Below are 20,689 nucleotides of genomic sequence, written 5' to 3' on the forward strand. Positions count from 1 at the left end.
ACTTCAGCACAATGATAGACAGGAGGTACCTGGGCAAATAGAGACACGTGTGCACCAGCGGGCAACACACAGCGGGGACCTGGCGGGCAGGCGGGATGCTGACGGGAACTGACCCCTCTCCCGCTCTGGCCGTAGAATGAGGAGGGCCACGACGAGGCCGAGGAGTCGGAGGACGACTTTGAGGAGATGAACCTGTCCCTCCTCTCGGCCCGGAGCTTCCCACGCAAGGCCAGCCAGACTAGCATCTTCCTCCAGGAGTGGGACATCCCCTTCGAGCAGCTGGAAATTGGCGAGCTCATTGGGAAGGGCCGCTTCGGGCAGGTGTACCACGGCCGCTGGCATGGTGAGGTGGCCATCCGGCTGATTGACATCGAGAGGGACAACGAGGAGCAGCTCAAGGCCTTCAAGCGGGAGGTGATGGCCTACAGGCAGACGCGGCATGAGAACGTGGTGCTGTTCATGGGCGCCTGCATGAGCCCGCCCCACCTGGCCATCATCACCAGGTCAGTCCCGCCCGGGTTCCCCACCACCATAGTCATTCCCAAAGCTCTGCTTCCGGCAGTGTTGAGCAGCGGGGGTTCTGGTAGATTCAACATTCTGGTAAATAGAGAGTCTGGCTTTACCAATCACAACATCTATGGTTTGAAGCTTTGAAATTCCAGAAAATGCTTTTTGTGCTATAACTCTGGTTGAGAAGTGCTCTGGAGAGAGCTCCCTGTGGGAAGTCAGAAAAGCTGGTATTGAACCCCCTTGTGCTCCACATTTGTGAAAAAGCATCTTTGAGGCTCACTTTCTCCAAATGTAATTGAATGGATTAGACTAACTCGGGTGTCAGCTAACTTTTCCTGTAAAGGACCTGATAGTGTTTTTGGCCTTGCAGGCCATAAGGTTTCTGCAGCAACAGCTCATCTCTGCTACTATAGTGTGAAAACAACCTCAGATAAACTATAAGTGGATGTCTGTGGCTGTGTGCCAATAAAACTTTATTAACACAACCAGGCGATGGGCTGGGTTTCACCTGCAGACCCTAGTTTGTTGAACCCGGATCAACATTCTGATGACTTATTCTGGCTTTCATTAAAACAGCAGAGCACATTTGTAGGGCTCCACCATTGTTGTTTTAAATATTCAGGATCCATGGTCTATAGCTATATAAAAGGGGTGGTTAACAGAGAAGTGACATTAGGAACATATCAGATGTTGGGAACTTTTTTGGACTTGCTGTCTCTAACCTCACACAGCAATGTAGGCATTGGAAAAAAATAACTGTAGCTTCAGTTGAGCAGTTGTGGAACAATCTTTTGATGTGTTTTTAAGCTGAGACCTTTGCTCTCCTATCACTTAGGACTAGCTACAGCATCAGTGTTCTTGGTGTGGCCTGTGATGCCAAGGGTCCATTAGGAGTCTTCTCATTCTTAATCTCAATACAAGCAGTAAGATCCCAAGTACGCAAGCCTTGCATCTTGGCAAGTGCTATGGTGGGAGCTGTGAGCTCAGGGAAGATCGGGTATGTCTTTGATCTATTCCCTTGTGATCCATACAAACCCTCTTTGAGTCCGTTTGTAAGACCTGGGTGATGGGTAGAAGCTGTGTTATCATCTGTCACCATTGATTATGCAGCTGGTGGGTTGACTGGAACTTGTGTGTCAAAAGGTAAGTGCTTGCAAAGGATTAGAGATCTAAGGATGGCCCTTCAACCCTTCTTTAAACCAAGGTAGAAATTGGCAGCTCTCACTTCTACACATTCAGGTATGACCTAAGTCAAATCCCTTATGATTATACAGTGGAAGTGAGAAATAGATTTAAGGGACTAGATCTGATAGACGGAGTGCCTGATGAACTATGGACAGAGGTTCGTGACATTGTACAGGGGACGAGGATCAAGACAATCCCCATGGAAATAAATGCAAAAAAGCAAAATGGCTGTGTGAGGAGGCCTTACAAATAGCTGTGAAAAGAAGAGAAGTGAAAAGCAAAGGAGAAAAGGAAAGATATAAGCATCTGAATGCAGAGTTCCAAAGAATAACAAGGAGGGATAAGAAAGCCTTCCTCAGCCATCAATGCAAAGCAATAGAAGAAAACAACAGAATGGGAAAGACTAGAAATCTCTTCAAGAAAATTAGAGATACCAAAGGAACATTTCATGCAAAGATGGGCTCGATAAAGGACAGAAATGGTCTGGACCTAACAGAAGCAGAAGATAGAAGAGGTGACAAGAATATACAGAAGAACTGTACAAAAAAGATCTTCATGACCCAGATAACCATAATGGTGTGATCACTCACCTAGAGCCAGACATCCTGGAATGTGAAGTCAAGTGGGCCTTAGAAAGCATCACTACGAACAAAGCTAGTGGAGGTGATGGAATTCCAGTTGAGCTCTTTCAAATCCTGAAAGATGATGCTGTGAAAATGCTGCACTCAATATGCCAGCAAATTTGGAAAACTCAGCAGTGGCTGCAGGACTGGAAAAAGTCAGTTTTCATTCCAATCCCAAAGAAAGGCAATGCCAAAGAATGTTCAAACTACCACACAATTGCACTCATCTCACGCACTAGTAAAGTAATGCTCAAAATTCTCCAAGCCAGGCTTAAGCAGTATATGAACCATGAACTTCCAGATGTTCAAGCTGGATTTAGAAAAGGCAGAGGAACCAGAGATCAAATTGCCAACATCCACTGGATTATTGAAAAAGCAAGAGAGTTCCAAAAAAAACATCTATTTCTGCTTTCTTGACTATGCCAAAGCCTTTGACCGTGTGGATCACAATAGACTGTGGAAAATTCTGAAAGAGATGGGAATACCAGACCACCTGACCTGCCTCTTGAGAAACCTATATGCAGGTCAGGAAGCAACAGTTAGAACTGGACATGAAACAGCAGACTGGTTCCAAATAGGAAAAGGAGTACATCAAGGCTGTATATTCTCACCCTGCTTATTTGACTTCTATGCAGAGTACATCATAAGAAACGCTGGGCTGGAAGAAGCACAAGCTGGAATCCAGATTGCCGGGAGAATATCAATTACCTCAAATATGCAGATGACACCACCCTTATGGCAGAAAGTGAAGAGGAACTAAAAAGCCTCTTGATGAAAATGAAAGAGGAGAGTGAAAAAGTTGGCTTAAAGCTCAACATTCAGAAAACGAAGATCATGGCATCTGGTCCCATCACTTCATGGCAAATAGATGGGAAACAGTGGAAACAGTGGCAGACTTTATTTTTGAGGGGCTCCAAAATCACTGCAGATGGTGACTGCAGCCATGAAATTAAAAGACGCTTACTCCTTGGAAGAAAAGTTATGACCAACCTAGATAGTATATTGAAAAGCAGAGATATTACTTTGCCAACAAAGATCCATCTAGTCAAGGTTAGGGTTTTTCCAGTGGTCATGTATGGATGTGAGAGTTGGACTGTGAAGAAAGCTGAGTGCCGAAGAATTGATGCTTTTGAACTGTGGTGTTGGAGAAGACTCTTGAGAGTCCCTTGGACTGCAAGGAGATCCAATCAGTCCATCCTAAAGGAGACCAGTCTTGGGTATTCATTGGAAGGACTGATGCTGAAGCTGAAACTCCAATACTTTGGCCACCTCATGCGAAGAGTTAACTCATTGGAAAAGACCCTGATGCTGGGAGGGATTGGGGGCAGAAGGAGAAGGGGACGACAGAGGATGAGATGGCTGGATGGCATCACCAACTTGATAGATATGAGTTTGAGTGAACTCCAGGAGTTGGTGATGGACAGGGAGGCCTGGCGTGCTGTGATTCATGGGGTCAAAAAGAGTCGGATGTGACTGAGTGACTGAACTGAAACGAACTGAACTTCTACACAGGACCAGAAGTGGCTATCAGATAATCAGCTCAGATCATATTCAGGGACTGAGCTGCTCTGAGTAGAGGAGTGGAATAGTAAGCTTTTCCGAGTAACAAACACCCCCAAACTTCACAGTTTCTTGCTAGTCTGCACACAGTTCTTCTGGGCTAAGCCAGGCTCAGTGGCTGGGGCCTTGGATATGTCTGTGGTCTGCTGGCAGGTCAGATTGAGGGCTGGTCAGTCTCGAATGCCCTCACTCACATGTCTGATGGTTGGACACGTGTCTGATGGTTGACAGATTGTCAGCTGGGGTGCCTCAGTTCTTCTATACGTGGCCTCTCACCCCCCAGCAGGCCAGCTTGGGCTCCTTTCCATGGTGGTCTCAGAGTTCCAAGTACAGCAAGACAGCAAGAGGTCAAGCCCTGATGGACAGAGGCATTCTCATCTCTGTCTGTGTTGCACTGGCTGATGTCCAGTGGCCAAAGTAAGTCACATGGCCAACCTCTATCCAAGGTGTGGAGAACAGACTCTACCTCTGGCTGGGAGGACTGGGAATGCAATTGTTGCGAGAATGTTCATGCCAGGAGAGGGCCAGTGTGTGGTGGTTTTTCCCACCTACCACTGCCAGCAAGCCCCTTAGCTCCCTTTTCTTTCTCCTTCTGGTATGTATCATCTATATCAGCAGGCTGTCTGCAGCCCTTTACTTGGGGTACACAAGTCTGATTAGAAGATGGTCTTCCCACCACCACTGGTTTCTGTCCCTGTTCCCACCGGTCTGCCATCCCAATTCCTTCTCTCTGATCAGCTCCTCACCTTCTGGCCTGCTAAACCCCTCTTTTTCTAATCCCCAGATTAGAAATTCAAAATCCATCATCTCTTCCCCTGTGCCTTGACCCTCTAAGGACCACCTGGCCTCTGACTTTTTCCAGGGGTAATGGTGGAACCCGCTTACCCACATCTCCTCCCCTCTTCCCCAAGGGCAGGCTAATTGGAAATGGATGGATGCAGTTAGCAGCCTTCCTTGAAAAAAAAAGAGTGGCTATTATGAAAATGTGTCGCTCCCCCTGCAAGCCAGCTGCGTTGGCGGCCCCTTTTCTATTATATACAGAATCCTGAGTCCCCCTCCCCAAGCACCATAACTGCTTGCAGATTTCACAAATAGCACAGCCTTTTCCTGGCACCACGATAAAGACTCCGCAGCTTTGGGACATATAATTGGTCTCTGAAGTGTTTTGGTATTTTGTTTGAAGAAGCCAGATGAGCCCCAAAGAAGTGGCATTTATTCCATATTATTGTGTCATTATATGTTTATCTGAGGGAGGGGCCGGGTGCCCTCCTCATTCCTGTTCAACACCGTCCACTTGTTGGCCACCAGGTTTCTTATCTGAACATTCAGTTTGAAACCAAATATTTGAGTAATTTGATTAATCACTCACATTCGTGCAATTGGCTGGCAGAGGTTGATGGTTGGATGCAAGCCAACCAACTGGAACAGCTTCTGGACCCTGGATTTATTTTACAGGGAACATAAAACCAGATAATCACCTGGCATATTCTGGATATATTCACAATGGCATGTTCTAGCCAATTACTTAGTAATTATCATTGAAGTTAACACATATTTCTAAGATTAGCTTCCTTGTAATGCGGTGTGGGTGGCTCTTGGGGAGTGAGTAATAACCAACTAGTTACCCAGTTGCTAGAGCCACAAATGCAATTAGCAGCAAGATTGCTAAATCGTTTCACAATTGGGTCATTATAGGATTATTGCAAGGCTATAGACCGTCTGCACAATCACTCATTTTTTTTAAGCCCCAGATGGAATTTGAAAGCTAATAAAGATAGAGTTGAACGAAAGCATCTCTTGTGCTTCTCCCTTGCTGCAGTGTCTCTTAGATCTCAGTTTCCCCATCTGTAAAATGAACAGGTAGAAGCAGATGTTGGTTGCAGGGTCCTTCTTTGGTTCTCTGAGCCTGGGCTGCTTCAGAAGCAGTCTGGAACAGCCCTGGAACCATGCTTCCCAAAATGCAGTCCACCAGGGCCTCCTGCATCAGAGCCACCAAAGGGAGGAAGGTTGTTAAAATGCAGATTCCTGGGTCCCACCTCTATTCATTTCCTAGGACCATCATGACAAATGGCCACAACCTTGATGGCTTCAAGCACCATGCATTCATTCTCTTACAGGTGTGGAGGTCAGAAGTTTGGAGTGGGTCTTGCTACAGCCAAAGTAGGGCTGCTTTGTTTTCTGGAGGCTTTGGAGCTTTTAGAGCTCCCAACTTTTAGAGCTGCCTTCCTTGCATCCCTTGGCTTGTGGCCCCATCCTCCATCTTCAAAGCCAGCAACATGTCATCTTACTTCCACTGTCGCAGGTCACATCTCTCTAATAAGAACTCTTGTGGTTACATGTAGGAGCTACCCAGGTAATCCAAGATAATCTCCCATTTCAAGATGTTTGACTTAATGGCACCTGCAAACTTCCTTTTGCCGTATAGACTGACAGTCACAGTGTCCAGCAATTAGGAGCTGGATATCTCTGGGGGCCATTTTCCAGTCTATTGAATTGTCCTCAGTCTGGTGGATCAAGTCTATTTGTAGGTGAAGCCTTTTTCAACCAAGCTCCCATTCTAATTCCAAACAACGCTTGGGATCCTGCCCTAAAGAGTATCACCAGGGAATATTATTAAGTGCACAGCGTAGGTGTCAGATGCGTCCAGCTAATGCAGAGGGAAGTGGAAACGGAAATTTCCAAGGAAGACAGACAGGACAGAATTACAAAGGGCTTGGACCTCAGAGGGAAGGTAATGTGTTACCTATCTGTGACAGGAGTCTGGGCCAACCTGCCTTAGCTTGATGGAAACAAAACAAATCCCTGAAGCTGGTGTCTCCAGAAGGGCTTCCCTAGGGCAGCCTGATGCCACTGAGCCCACCCTGGCCATGTCACAGATGTGGAAACTGAGACCAGGAGAGGCAAGAAGGAGCCAGGACAGGAGCACAGGTCTCCATCATCAGTGCACCTCATCCCCTGCCAGCTTGAAAATCCCATCCTTCTCCAGTCTTGTCCAGGCAACCATCCATCCATCCATCCAAACAACAGGTATTTAGTAAACTCTTATTAAGCACCAGGCATTTTGCTGGATGTTAGGGGATGATAGTGAGCAAGACAGGCACGGACCAGGTTCATAGAGGGCTGTTATTTTATTTGGAGAGACAGCAGTAAATACTGAAGCAATAGAGATCAGTGGAGTAGGCCCAAGTCTGTTGAAGGAAACAAACTGGAGAGATGTGCTGCAGAGGAACTTGGGTGTCAGGGTAGTTTTAGGGGTGTGTGTGTTGGGCTGGGGTGGTGTCCAGGCAGCTCTCTGAAGCAGTGGTATTTGGGCAGGGACCCTGATTTTAGGAGCCAGCAATGCAGACATGGAGGCAAGGCACACCCCGAAGAGGGAACAGCAAATGTGAAGGCCCAGGAGTAGGAATGAGCAGAGGGGGCTTAAAAGACCAGAAGGAAGACTGTGGTGGCAGAGCCTGGTGGGTGAGGGCAAGAGGGTAGACAGCGAGGGTAAAGAAGCTGGCAGGAGCCAGACTGGGGAGGGAAGGGGCTCTCTAGCTGGTTTGGGGGCCAGGGTTTAAAACAATACCGACACCTACCCCAGTCTCTCATCCTCAGCACTGGCACTGTGACCTTCTCATCCTCAGCCCTGTGACCTTTAGGGCTGGACGATTCATTTATGGGGGATGTCCTGTGCATTCTAGGCACTCCCTGCCCCCTGCCCACTAGGCACCAGGAGTACCAACTCCCTAGTTGTGATAACCCAAATGTCTTTAGATTGCCAATATCGCCTGGGGGAAAAGTCACCCCAGTTAAGGACTCTGTAGTTCCCATAGAATCTCTAAATAGCCTGGATGGGGCTCAGCCCTCAGTACAAAGCCTCCCCAGGTGATTCTTTCAGCTGCCAGGAGACCCTCTGTCGTAGGACCTAAAAACTGAGAGGTCTGAGTTTTATGCTCAGTGCAGCAGGCAGGAAGAGTATCTGGTGTGTTTGGGGGCAAAAACTGGGAAATTTCTAACATGAAGGATGTTGCGGAGTGTTTTTAAAGCAGGGAGTATTTTGATGGCTGCCAAGGCAACAACAGTTCAAAGAAATGTCAGTTTATCTGCCCTAACTTCCCAACATGATCAAAGAGCTGGTGGTTTCGCTGGGTGCCAGCATCCACTCCCACTGCCCATCCCACTGCCCCTGGCCAGACCAGGAAGCACTGTGTTATAAAGACCACCCTGTCGTGGCTGCTGTATTAACAGTGAATGAGGATCTGCACCAGCGGAGGGGAAGCTGCCAAGTGTGAGCCTAGGGAGGAAGAAGCTGCCCCATTCCTTCCATGAAGGTTTATCACAATGTCCCAATGTCCTCCTTTCATTCTACATCAGCCAGGACAGGAGGACTTGGAGAGCTGTGAGCCAGGTAGAGGCTCTTCTTGCCTTTTCTTACAGCTAAAGGAGGCAGCATAGCTGATCCTCATTGTTAAAACCATTCCCCTGACTGAGGAACGTTAATAATTTAACGTTAATAAGTGCAGAATCCTCCAGAAGAAACAGATTCCACCAGCCTTCAGCAAGGCACAGGGACAGTCTCCTGGTATTGAACATTTTCAGTTCTGTTCAGTCGCTCAGTCATGTCCAACTCTCTGCAACCCCATGGATTGCAGCATGCCAGGCCTCCCTGTCCATCACCAACTCCTGGAGTTTACTTAAACTCATGATCATTGAGTCAGTAATGCCATCCAACCATCTCATCCTGTCGTCCCCTTCTCCTCCCACCTTTAATCTTTCCCAGCATCAGAATCTTCCAGTGAGTCAGCTCTTCATATCAGGTGGCCAAATATTGTAGTTTCAACTTCAGCATCAGTCCTTCTAATGAATATTCAGGACTGATTTCCTTTAGGATGGACTGATTGGATCTCCTTGCTGTCCAGGGGACTCTCAAGAGTCTTCTCTAACACCACAGTTCAAAAGCCTCAATTCTTGGGCGCTCAGCTTTCTTCACCGTCCAGCTCTCACATCCAGAAGTGACCACTGGGAAAACGACAGCCTTGACCAGACAGACCTTAGTCGGCAAAGTAACGTCTCTGCTTTTCAATATGCTGTCTAGGTTGGTCATAACTTTCCTTCCAAGAAGTAAGCGTTTTTTAATTTCATGGCTGTAGTCACCATCTGTGTGATTTTGGAGCCCCCCCAAAATAAAGTCTGCCACAGTTTCCATTGTTTCCCCATCTATTTGCCATGAAGTGATGGGACCGGATGCCATGATCTTAGTTTTCTGAATGTTGAGCTTTAAGCCAACTTTTTAACTCTTCTTTTTCACTTTCATCCAGAGGCTCTTTAGTTCTTCACTTTCTGCCATAAGGGTGATGCCCATTTTACAGATGAGAAAACTGAGGTCAGAGAAGCTAAGGGACCCCTTGTCCAGATCATAGAACAGATAACTGGCAGAACCTGGAATTGAGCAGATGTACATCTGAATATATAGACATTCTCCTGATGGGTTGGTAGTTGAGGTAATTGGGAGTCAACATTATTAACCTTCTGGTTCCAGTGGGTCTGGAATCTGCATGCTTTTGGACAATGTGTAGTTAACTTCTTCCACCTAGGGGTTTCAGTATCTGCAAAACAGGTCAGAAGATATAGCTCAGAATATTATCTACAGCCCTTGAAAGTGAAAGTGTTAGTTCCTCTGTCCTGTCCGACTCTTTTGAGACCCCATGGACTGTAGCCGGCTGGGCTCCTCTGTCCATGGGATTCTCCAGGTAAGAATACAGGAGTGGGTAGCCATTCCCTTCTCCAGGGGATCTTCCTGACCCAGGGATTGAACCTGGGTCTCCTGCATTGAAGAGGAACTAAAGAAAGGTTCTCGACTTTGCTTAATGGTTGAACTATTATTATTTTGTCTTTCTTGGCTGTTTTCCCTTGTCTCTGCATTTTCTCACTTTTCTAATTAAAATTTTCCTCCCAGGGAAGGCCTGGGAGGCCAAAATTTTCCTATAAATAAGAGGCAAGGGAAGGATATGGAGGACGGGGTTTCTATCCCCAGAAGGCCCCATGGGTTCTGCTCAGCTGTGATCCCCTCTCTTCTTTGATACTCTTCAATCTTGAGAAGAAACAGGTGCAGGATGAGAAGAGGAAATCCTAAACTTGGCAGGGGAACCTGGTTTTAGGCGGGGACTGGGTTTCAAGATGGGAATGAAATGGGCATGTCTGAGGACTACAAGGAAGCAAGAGCGAGTGATGGGGACCTGGGGGAAGGAGCTACAGGGCCTCAGAGGTGCAGGTGAAGCCTTGGAGTCTATCCTAATGCAGGGGGAGAATTTTAAGCAGGAGCTCTCCCACCCCTCTGGAAGTTTCCTGAAGGCCAGGCTGCTGCCTCCTTTGACTCTCACCTGCTTGAATCAACTGTGTCAGAACTCATTTGGTTGAGAGCAACAATGCCGTCGACCGAGCCCAGCTCTAAGGGACACAGACCGAGAAAATGGGACTCTGGGGTGTCCTGGCTGACAGTGTGGTGTTTCTAGAGCTTTGGGAAAGATGCTGAATTGTTCCTCTGCCTTTGGGAACACAGTGAACTTCACCGCAGTGCTCTCATAGGGATGGAAGTAGGGGAGAGTGACATGTTAGGGGCATTACCTTAAATAAACATCTGGTCTCAAAAGAGGGGCTCGGGCTGTGCGCCCCAGGAAAGAGAGGGAAGGAAGGAGAACATTTCTCCACAGCTCTTGAGCGGACTTTATCTCTCATTCAGTGCCTGGCGTCAGCCCCCTTGCTGGGCGCCTGGAGTCCAAGTGCAATTCTGCAGTCGTGTCATCCTGACTGTTCTGCCGGCACGCACAGGACATCCACAGCCTGTCCTCATCTCCCAGGGATGAGACAGGAATGAAATCCCACGGGGCCTCATTTGCACAGCTTTTTAAGTCTGGTAAATATCAGGAGTTATTTAATAGGTTATTTATTTCCAGCTCCGAATCAGTTCCTGTTTTTCACGCTTCCAAACATAATAACTCCAGGCTGCTATCTTTGACACACGGAGGACCCTGCCTTCTGCTAAGATGGTAACGTAGTGCCTGAATGAGGTCTTTTTTGTAACTCTACGTATGGGCTTTCTGATTTTTTTTCTGTCTTCAGGCCACTTTGATTGTCCTAAATATATCATACAAGAGTTGGCAGGGGGGGAAACCTGAGCACATGAAGATTCCGTTCCCCCCCTCATCTAGTGGAATTGACTTCCTTTTATGTTCATAAAGCTGAATTGCTTTCTCTTTATATAAAGCACAGCTGAAAAGATTTTTTTGTCTGTGGCTGTCTTTAATTGTGCTGGAGTGTAAGACGCCCCGGGACCTTTGTGAAGGAAGCCTGTAAAAGTGCACCATCATCATCATCATCATCATTATTAGCATCGTCTCACTTACACTGTACATGCCTGTTGGTAAATGATCATGTGACCAGCAGAGGACTTGCGTGGGTGAAAAGGTACGCCACTGCTTTCCTCAGATCTGAAAGATTCTACACTGGCCTGTGTGACACCATCTTCACTTGCCTGCTGTGTCTTATTACACAAGTGATAACTCATTTGTTGTTACAGCAAAAAGAAGAAAGTGAAATTCACCCAGAGTGTCTCCAGCCAGAGGCATTTTGCTATGTATCATTCTAGGCAGTTTTCTGAGTATATATGCCAACTCACCGTTTGTATTCGTCAGAGTAACAAGTAGCTGCTGTAACAAATAAGCCTTAAAACATTAAGTGGCTTAATACAAGAGAAATGTATTTTCTTGTTTATGTAACAGTCCAAGATATGTGTTTCTGGATGGCAGGTGGCTGTTCTCCATGTGTGGAAGGGTTCATGCTCAATCCCATCTTTTGGAGCTTTTCCTAGGGCTGAGTCCTCTGCTTTCAGTGGGGGAAAGAGGAAAAGCATGCACGGTCATATGGGTCACATAATAATGCTACCATTTCACTCATATATCATGGACTGGCCCAGCCCCTGGGCAACACCTGACTGCAAGGGAGGCTGAAAAATAGCTAAACTATATCCCTGGAGAGAAAACAACTTGGGTTTCAGTGAAGAACCAGCAACTGTGAAAAACACACATTTATGGGTAGGATCGGTAAGATATGGGGAAAGAAATGGCGACCCACTCCAGTATTCCTGTCTGGGATATCCGATGGGCAGAGGAGCCTGACAGGCTACTGTCCATGAGGTTGCAAAGAGTTAGATACAACTTAGCATTTTGTTGTTGTTCAGTCACTCAGTTGTGACTCTTTGCAGCCCCCTAAACTGCAGCATGCCAGGCTTCCCTGTCCTTCACCATCTCCTGGAGTTTGCTCAAACTTGTGTCCATTGAATCAGTGATGCCATCCAACCATCTCATCCTCTGTTGCCCCCTTCTCCTCCTGCCTTCAATCTTTCCCAGCATAAGGGTCTTTTCCAGTGAGTTGGCTCTTTGCATCAGGTGGCCAAAGTATTAGAGTTTCAGCTTCAGCATCAATCCTTCCAATGAGTATTCAGTGTTGATATCCTTTAGGAATGACTGGTTTGATTTCCTTGCGGTCCAAGGGACTCTCAAGAGTCTTCTCCAGTACCACAGTTCAAAGCATCAATTCTTCGGCTCTCAGCCTTCTTTATGGTCCAACTCTCATATCCATACGTGGCTACTGGAAAAACCATAGTTTCGACTATACTCACCTTTGTCGGCAAAGTGATGTCTCTGCTTTTTAATATGCTGTCTAAGATTTGTCATAGCTTTCCTTCCAAGGAGGAAGCGTCTTTTAATTTCATGGATGCAGTCACCATCCACAGAGATTTTGGAGCCCAAGAAAATAAAATCTGTCACTGTTTTCATTTTTTCCCCATCTATTTGCCATGTAGTGATGGGACCAGATGTCATGGTCTTAGTTTTTTGAATGTTGAGTTTTAAGCCAACTTTTCCACTCTCCTCTTTCACCTTCATCAAGAGGCTTCTAGGATGATGACATCTGCACATCTGCTTTTTGTCATTAGGATGATGTCATCTGCACATCTGAGGTTATTGATATTTCTCCCGGCATCTAAACCACAAGTCCTTCTTCATTTAAAATAGACTTCTCCACCAACCCTGTTCATGGCTAGCTGTTTTCACTGAACGATTTTTGCATGAACAATACCTGTTTGGGGTTTGAGTCTATTATTGCCAATGTCATCACTCCTGTTTGCCTCAGTTTCCTCATCTGTAAAATGGGGCTGACGTTGATCTCTTTTTCTAGGGAGGGGTAAGCATTGGAGATCTTGTATGAAAAGGCTGTAGCTTAATGCCTCTGGTAACTAGAGGTGCTCAATACCTTGCATCTCCTGGTTGCTATAGTAATGACAACATTCTAACAGCAACGACAACAATAATGAAAATGATAGCAACAATTAGGAGAAGTAGCGTATTTTTAGGTGCCAAAGCCTTAGCGCTACAAAAAGATGTTTTGTGTTTATTATAACATCAAATGATACAAGGCAATGACTGCAGCTTGATGCTTGGGCTTGTGACCCAGCTCTGCTCCAGGCTTGAGCCTTGGCCACGTGGCTTAACCTCTGTATGCTTCAAGCTGCCCAGGAGGAGATGTCAAGTCAGGGCTTGAATATGCTGGTCTAAAGCTCAGCTGAAAGGCTGGAGCTGGAAATAACTGCATGTGAGTCATCCAAGTAGAAGTGGTGATAGAAGCCGTGGGCTTCAGTGGAAGCTGAGATCACCCTCCTCTCCCCTGGATGACCCCGGGCAGGACAGTAGGAGCAGCCAGGGGTCTCGGAGTCGGGAAGCCAATCCACAGCACCTCCCGCCGCCCGGCCTCCCCGCCGCCCGGCCTCCCCGCCGCCCGGCCTCCCCGCCGCCCGGCCTCCCCGCCGCCCGGCCTCCCCGCCGCCCGGCCTCCCCGCCGCCCGGCCTCCCCGCCGCCCGGCCTCCCCGCCGCCCGGCCTCCCCGCCGCCCGGCCTCCCCGCCGCCCGGCCTCCCCGCCGCCCGGCCTCCCCGCCGCCCGGCCTCCCCGCCGCCCGGCCTCCCCGCCGCTGGTCCCGCCTATGCTGTCATGTGCGCATGCTCAGTCGCTTCAGTCATGTCCAGCTCTTTGCAACGCTATGGAGTGTATCCCACTAGGCCCCTGTGTCCATGGGATTCTCCAGGCAAGAATAATGGAATGGGCTTCCATGTCTTCCTCCAGGGTATTTCCCCGACCCAGGATTTGAACTCACATCCTATGTCATCACTGTGTTTTATTTTCTATCGGGCACTTCTCACCATAAGATAATATTTTGTTCCTCAATTCATTTGCTTCTTGCCTCTTTTCCCTACATTCCCTCCCCAACCTTAGAATATAAACCCCAGGAACACAGAGCCTCAGCTATTTGACTCACCCATGTATCCCCAGCCCCTAAACTATTAAGTCCTCCTTAAATACTTGTTGAATGAATGAATAACAGTTTCCAAAAATACATTCACTCACGTTATCATAGCCTGCTTCTCTCGGCAAGTGTAGCAGCAAACAATGAATGGTACTATTTACTTAGAATCACTGAGGAATGAGTGGGACATAAGTAAAATATAATGCAAACTAGTCAGGGGGTGGCTTGAGGATGTGGGAGAATTCGTGGTGATGGCAAGAGGAAAGATGCCAATAAGGTGATGTTGGTGATAAAAATACAGTAAGGAAGCTGAATGGCTTGGGAGTGTTTGCTTGGAACACTCATCATGTATAAGGTCCTGGCCCTGATGCTGGGAATGAAAAGAAGTGGGCATGGCCTCTCCATCCGTGGTGCTTTCTAGTAGACAGGTAACTGGGTGATTCTCTAATGGTGTCCTAATGGCTGCCATAGGATCCTAGGGGGCTGACCGGGGCCCCAGAGTGGCCCCCTTATTCAATCAATTGGCCAGATGTACAAGAAGGTATTGGCATTCCTAGTAGAGGGACCGGCATGTGCAGAGGGCAGGAGGTAGGAGGCAGCAAGACCAGGGGGTAGGGGTGGGGCTAGGACACAGCTGGAGTCACAAGCTGGAATATAGGATCCACATGGGGAATAACAAGAGATAAGAGTTGGAGATGCTCTTAAAGGACTTCAAGAGCCAAGCTAAGGACACAGAACTCTTCTCCTAAAGTCAGCAGGAATCCTCCCCAGAGTTGTAACCAAAGGAGTGACAACGTCGGGTTTGCAATTTAGAAAGACCACTTTAGGGCAATCCCTTTTCTTAGGAGAGCTTGTCACAGGATTGTTGATGTGCTTCTCTGCTTTGAGAAGGGTGTAGATAGTCGGTGCTGATCCTCATCCGACGTCAGTGGGAACCAGTGCAGGTTTTAAAGCCCTCGGTCCTGAAAGATCCTTGGCTTGACTCCCTAAGGGGAAAGCAACTGTGAGCTGGCAGCCCTGTGGAAACGAAGGCGTCTTCAACAGCTTTCTCTATTTACCCGAGTTAAAAATAGCCACCGCACTCCCATGTTTTGAAGGCAAACGTGGGCAACATCAGCTCCTTACCATGTATTCCAGAAACCAGAGGAAAGGTTTCTTCTGCCCGGCTGGCAGGCAGTAGTTAAACAGAAATTCAGGAGTCCTGGGGGCGGAGGCAGCTTCATGAGGCGAGGGAGGTGAAATTGTCGTTAAAAGCTGGTGCCCCGCATCCAATCGACCTGGGTACGCATTCTGGTTTTCCGGTCTTCCGAATCATGCTAACAACCCTCTGAAGTAAGCACCATGCAACCCTTCCATTTTAGACAAGGGAATGGAGAGAGGAAGCAGGAGGCCTAAGGTTATAAGGCTTAGGAAGAAGCAGGGTTCAAACCCAAGATTGTCTGGTTCAGACCAAAGTTCATAGTAAACCATCTTCTCCTCTTTCCCTTCCCAGACACACCTAAGTCCATCCCCCTTTCTCCATGCACTATGGACCTCTTAGAACCCTCCGCTACTGGGTCCTCTGCCCCAAGAAAAGCAAAAGCTGACCCACGTCCTAGTCAGATTCATTGTCCAAGCCACCAAGCCTTGCCTGGCATGCAGAGTTGGCCTTGGTATTTGTCCCTTCTCCTTCCTCCCCAGATGGCAGACTCCAAGGTGGCCCCAATGGGCAGAGGATGGGAAACGTCAGATCAGTGGGTTTTAACCACTTCTGGGAGCTTGCCGGCCTTGGGGTTAGGTCTGATGGCTTCCCAACCTGGCTACAGTTGCTTGGGCACTGCTCAGCTTCTGCTCTGTCCCTGCCTGATCATGTTTAAGATAATTAAGCCCATAAATCAAATAATAAATAGCTATTGACTCTTTGTCGTGAAGTATATCAGAATTGATTGACCACTGGGAATACTGCTTTCCTCAATCAGTGGGGAACTGGGGGGATAAATAAATCTTGATAATGACTGGCTAGAGGAAGATCAATAGGTATATTACTATATGCATTGGGAGCATATATCTTCAAAAGTGAAAAAAGAGTTTGTTCTGGGAGAAGGGGAGAACAGGAGAGCAGAGACTGACCATTGGTGTCCCTGGATACCTGAGCAGGGTACCAGGCACACCGTAGGCACTCGCTGATTCCTTGGTAAGCTGCAGAAATCCAAGGAGAAGTTTGCTTTAAAGAGAAACTGTATTTAGTGTTTGCATGTGTATGTGTGTGCTCAGTCGTGTCTTGATTCCTTGTGACCCCATGGACTATAGCCCGCCAGCCTTCTCTATCAGTGGGATTTTCCAGGAAAGAATATTGAATGGAGTGCCATTTCCTCCTCCAAGGGATCTTCCTGACCCAGGGATCAAACCCGAGTCTCCTGCGTCCCCTGCACTGCAGGCAGATTCCTTACCGCTTGAGCCACTGGGGAAGCCTCTTATTTTGTGTTTACTGTTTCTATTCTCTGGATGTCCAAGCACCCAGAGACCCCCTCTGCCCAAGGGCTGTGTCGTTCCGTTTGTGTTTGGCCTTCCAGTATCACTGGAAGGAAAGAGGTAGGAAGGACTGGAAATGATGATGGGGTGGGGAGGGCGGAGGAGGGGAGTCCAGGCTGCTTGGGTACTGGCAACACACACAGAGAAAGAGGTTTGCAGAACCTCATCAGGTTCAGGGAGCAAAATCAAGAGTTGGGTTGAATTTGAGGGGCAGCTGAATTTTTCAGGAGGAGATGTCTTTAAGTAGGCATTTAGATAAATTGTTGTTCAGAGATGAGTTGTAGCCTTGTTGCTGTTGTTCAGTCGCTAAGTTGTATCTGACTCTGTGACCCCACAGACTGCAGCATGCCAGACTCCTCTGTCTTCCATTAAATAACGTCTTGAGTTTGCTCAAATTCATGCCCATTGAGTCGGTGATACTATCTAACCATCTCATCCTCTACCGCCCCCTTCTCCTCTTGCCCTCAGTCTTTCCCAGCATCACGGTCTTTTCCAATGAGTCAACTCTTTGCATCAGGTGGCCAAATTATTGGAGCTTCAGCATTAGTCCTTCCAGTGAATGTTCAGGGTTGATCTCCTTTAGGCTTGACTGGTTCGATCTCCTTGCAGTCCAAGGGACTCTCAAGAATCTTTTCCAACACCACAATTTGAAAGCATCAATTCTTTGGCCCTCAGCCATCTTTATGATCCAACTCTCACATCCATACACGACTACTGGAAAAACCATAGCTTAGACTATGAATCTTTGTTGGCCAAAGTGATGTCTCTGCTCTTTTAATACACTGTCTGGGTTTGTCATAGCTTTTCTTCCAAGGAGCAAACGTCTTTTAATTTCATGGCTGCAGTGATTTTGAAGCCCAAGAAAATGAAATCTGTCAACGTTTCTACTTCTTCCCCATTTATTTGCCTAGAGATATAAAACTGGGAGCTGTCTGTACTGTGAGGAATTAAGAGCTATGGACTTGAGGAGCTGGCCCCAGGCTGTGCTTCTCAAACTTGATTGTATATTAGAATGTCCTGGAGGGCTCGAGCAGACACAGGTGGTGGGCTCTACCCTCAGCTTTGGATACAGTTGCTCTTGAATTGGGGCCTAAGAAATTGCATTTTTCCTGGAATTCACATGTTCCCAGGTGATGCCGATGCTGCAGGTGTGGGAACTCCACTTTGAGGACCAGCAGCCCTGGGGGAAAAGATCAAAGTGAGAAGAAAACAGAGGGTAAAGACTGCTGAGTAGTGGCCAGAGAGTCAGAGGCAATCCAGGAGAGTATGTTATCATGGAAATCTGGAGAAGACAGTATTTTTTTTTTTATTTCCCACAAAGGAGGAGTGATCAGCTGTGTTGAAATGACAGGCAAGATACAACTGGAAAAGTGGCCCTCAGACTTATTGCAGCCTTGAAATTTGTTGGGTTGTGATTTTAGACCTGCTTAAATTTCCTATTCACCTGCCCAGTGACCTTTGACACCCCACCTGTGATCCTGGGTGCCTACCATGTGCATTCCAGGTTAGGGCTAGGTTTCAGATCATAATGGAGTGCTTCACCTTCCAAACCGGAAAGATGGTGGGACCATTTCAGAGATGTTAGTGACAGCTGTCAGAGGGGCCTGAAACACAGGTGGAAGACCCATCCCCCAAAAACAGTTCCCAAAGGAAAGAGTCGAAATTCATCTGATGGCTGTGTGGGGTCCCTGAGACCAGAAATTAATCTCTGCTCCAGGGAGAGACTGCACAGTATTGTTCTCAAAGCCTACTCAGCCACTACCATCCTTTTAAAAATAAGGGAAGTTGTTGGCTTGGTTGAACCATTGTAAACATGAAAGAGAGCTTTGCTGTGAAAAGGCACTCTGAATATTTATTAAGGGAAACGTTTATTGAACATCTACGACATGCTAGGCTCTGTGCTAAGAACTTTATGGACAGTGATTGTTGTCCCCGTTTTATAGATGGGAAACCTGGGGCATAGAGAGATGAAATGGTTTGTGTGAAGCTAAGTCAGGGTCTCACTTGATCTTTCTGACCCCAGAGTCTGAGCCTTAAGTACACCAGGCTGTCCTGTGCCATCTTAGACTGAATTACCTCTTTGTTTGAATATTTTTTTGATTATTTATTTTTTCCTCCCAGTTTTATTGAGATATAATGGACACGCGGCACTGTGTAAGTCTGAGGTGCACTGTACAATGATTTTAATTATGTATGTCATGAGATGGTTACCACAAGTTTAGTGAACATCCATCATGTCACATAGATACAAGATTAATGAAATAGAAAAAATATATTTTTTCCCCTGTGATGAGAACTCTTAGGATTTTCTCTCTTAACAACTTTCATATGTAACAAATAGCAGTATTCTTTTTGGCTGTTCCCCCAAGGCCCTCCAGCTAAGTTTTATATAGCTCAACATTCACAGTCTAGCCACTCCTTTCAGTCTTGGGCATGGAGTCAGATTTCTGGGAGTTCACCCCCATGTAGAAATTTTAAACTGATTAAGAAAGTTCTTGCCTGTCAGAGTCAAGCTTCTCTGGGTCTTCCAGCGATTGATCTTGTGGATTATCAGAAAATACCAAGCTGATGGTCACCAAAACATCCCATAGGAAAAGGTCTGGTTGACCAGTTGTCTGGATCTGGTGCAGCTTTGCCAGTGCAAGTTTTTCTTTTGTACTGATAAGATTTCACCTTTCTGAGCCTTGATTTCAGCATCAAGGAGATACTGGAGATAACGATAGCTTTCACCTCTTGGTATTATTGTGGGAACTAAGTGAGCTCATATATATAGGGCACTAAGATCAGAACCTGGCACACACCAAGTGCCATTTAAGTGTTAGTTAGCATTCGTTGTTGCTGCAGGTTTTATTACTACTAGCCCTGCACGAATGGAAGTGACAAAAATAGCACTCCTGTCCTATGCCGCAACAGAAAGAATATCAGATATAGAGTTCGGAGTCCTGGGTGATTGTTCTAACGTGATTACTTGCCGACTGTTTGACCTTGGACAAATTTATGTCACCCCTTTGAGCCTCAGTGTTCTCATCTGTAAACTGGGAATAACGTAATTCCTTGGGTGTCTTAAGAGGAGTACATGAAATACCAGAACTGAAAATGACTAAAGCAATGTGGGATAATTTGAACCTTTGTAGTAGTAACAATAGTTCAGGAAGCATTGAGCACACGCATGGTAGTGTTCTAAGCCCTTCAGTGGTGGCTTAGTCACTCAGTCGTGTCTGACACTTGCGACCCCATGGACTGTAGCTTGCCAGGCTCCTCTGTCCATGGGATTCTCCAGGCAAGCATACCGAAGTGGGTTGCATTTGCTTCTCCAGGATATCTTTCTGACCCAAGGATTGAACCTGGATCTCCTGCATTGCAGGCAGATTCTTTACCAACTGAGCTACAAGGGAAACCTCTAAGCACTTCGACTTTTCCCCACTACCAGATAAGATCATTACTTTCGTGGTGATGGAGCAGGGATTTGAACTTAGTTCTGCTATTGTCAAAGCTAGTATACGTAAATACTTCATTGGCTAAGAGAACTTTCTGCTTGAATTGGCAGGCAGCAGTGACCCAAGTTTAAAGTTGAGGGGACCTGCATTCAGTCTCCCTTTCTTGGGGTTCAAGCCTTTTGATCTCTGGGGAAGTGACCATCCTTAGGATGTAACTGACAGATAAGATGCAGGGACCCCTCTCCTGAGCCTTCTTATCATCTTCTCTCTTTGATTGAAACAGAGAATCTTGTGGCTGAGAAGTTGCTCTTGCCTTTAATCAAAAGGCTTGTCTCTGAGTCCTCTTCAAAAGCAGATTCCTTTTCTTCTAGGCATGCAAAAGACCCAGAGGAGCGCAGAGCAGGGAACAGATCAAGTACCTTCAAAGGCAAGGAAGGGGTCGCAACCATCTTCAGCATTTCCCCAGCTGAGGCCAGTCCCTCCAAGGCAGTTATTAGCACAGCCCACTGGGATTTGAGGCACAGAT

General features: G+C 47.0%; 1 protein-coding gene across 2 annotated transcripts in view; it reads left to right on the forward strand.

The window, feature by feature from the left end:
- KSR2 (kinase suppressor of ras 2) overlaps nucleotides 1-20,689 on the forward strand; it is a 462,287-nt gene that overhangs the window by 384,748 nt on the left and 56,850 nt on the right. For both annotated transcript variants that reach the window (XM_042234645.1, XM_060400779.1), the window contains exon 14: nucleotides 136-503. In XM_042234645.1, the coding sequence (XP_042090579.1) occupies nucleotides 136-503 (368 nt within the window). The remainder of the gene's footprint in view (nucleotides 1-135; nucleotides 504-20,689) is intronic.

Source organism: Ovis aries, chromosome 17 (assembly GCF_016772045.2).
Source record: "Ovis aries strain OAR_USU_Benz2616 breed Rambouillet chromosome 17, ARS-UI_Ramb_v3.0, whole genome shotgun sequence".
NCBI classification, from domain to species: domain Eukaryota; kingdom Metazoa; phylum Chordata; class Mammalia; order Artiodactyla; family Bovidae; genus Ovis; species Ovis aries.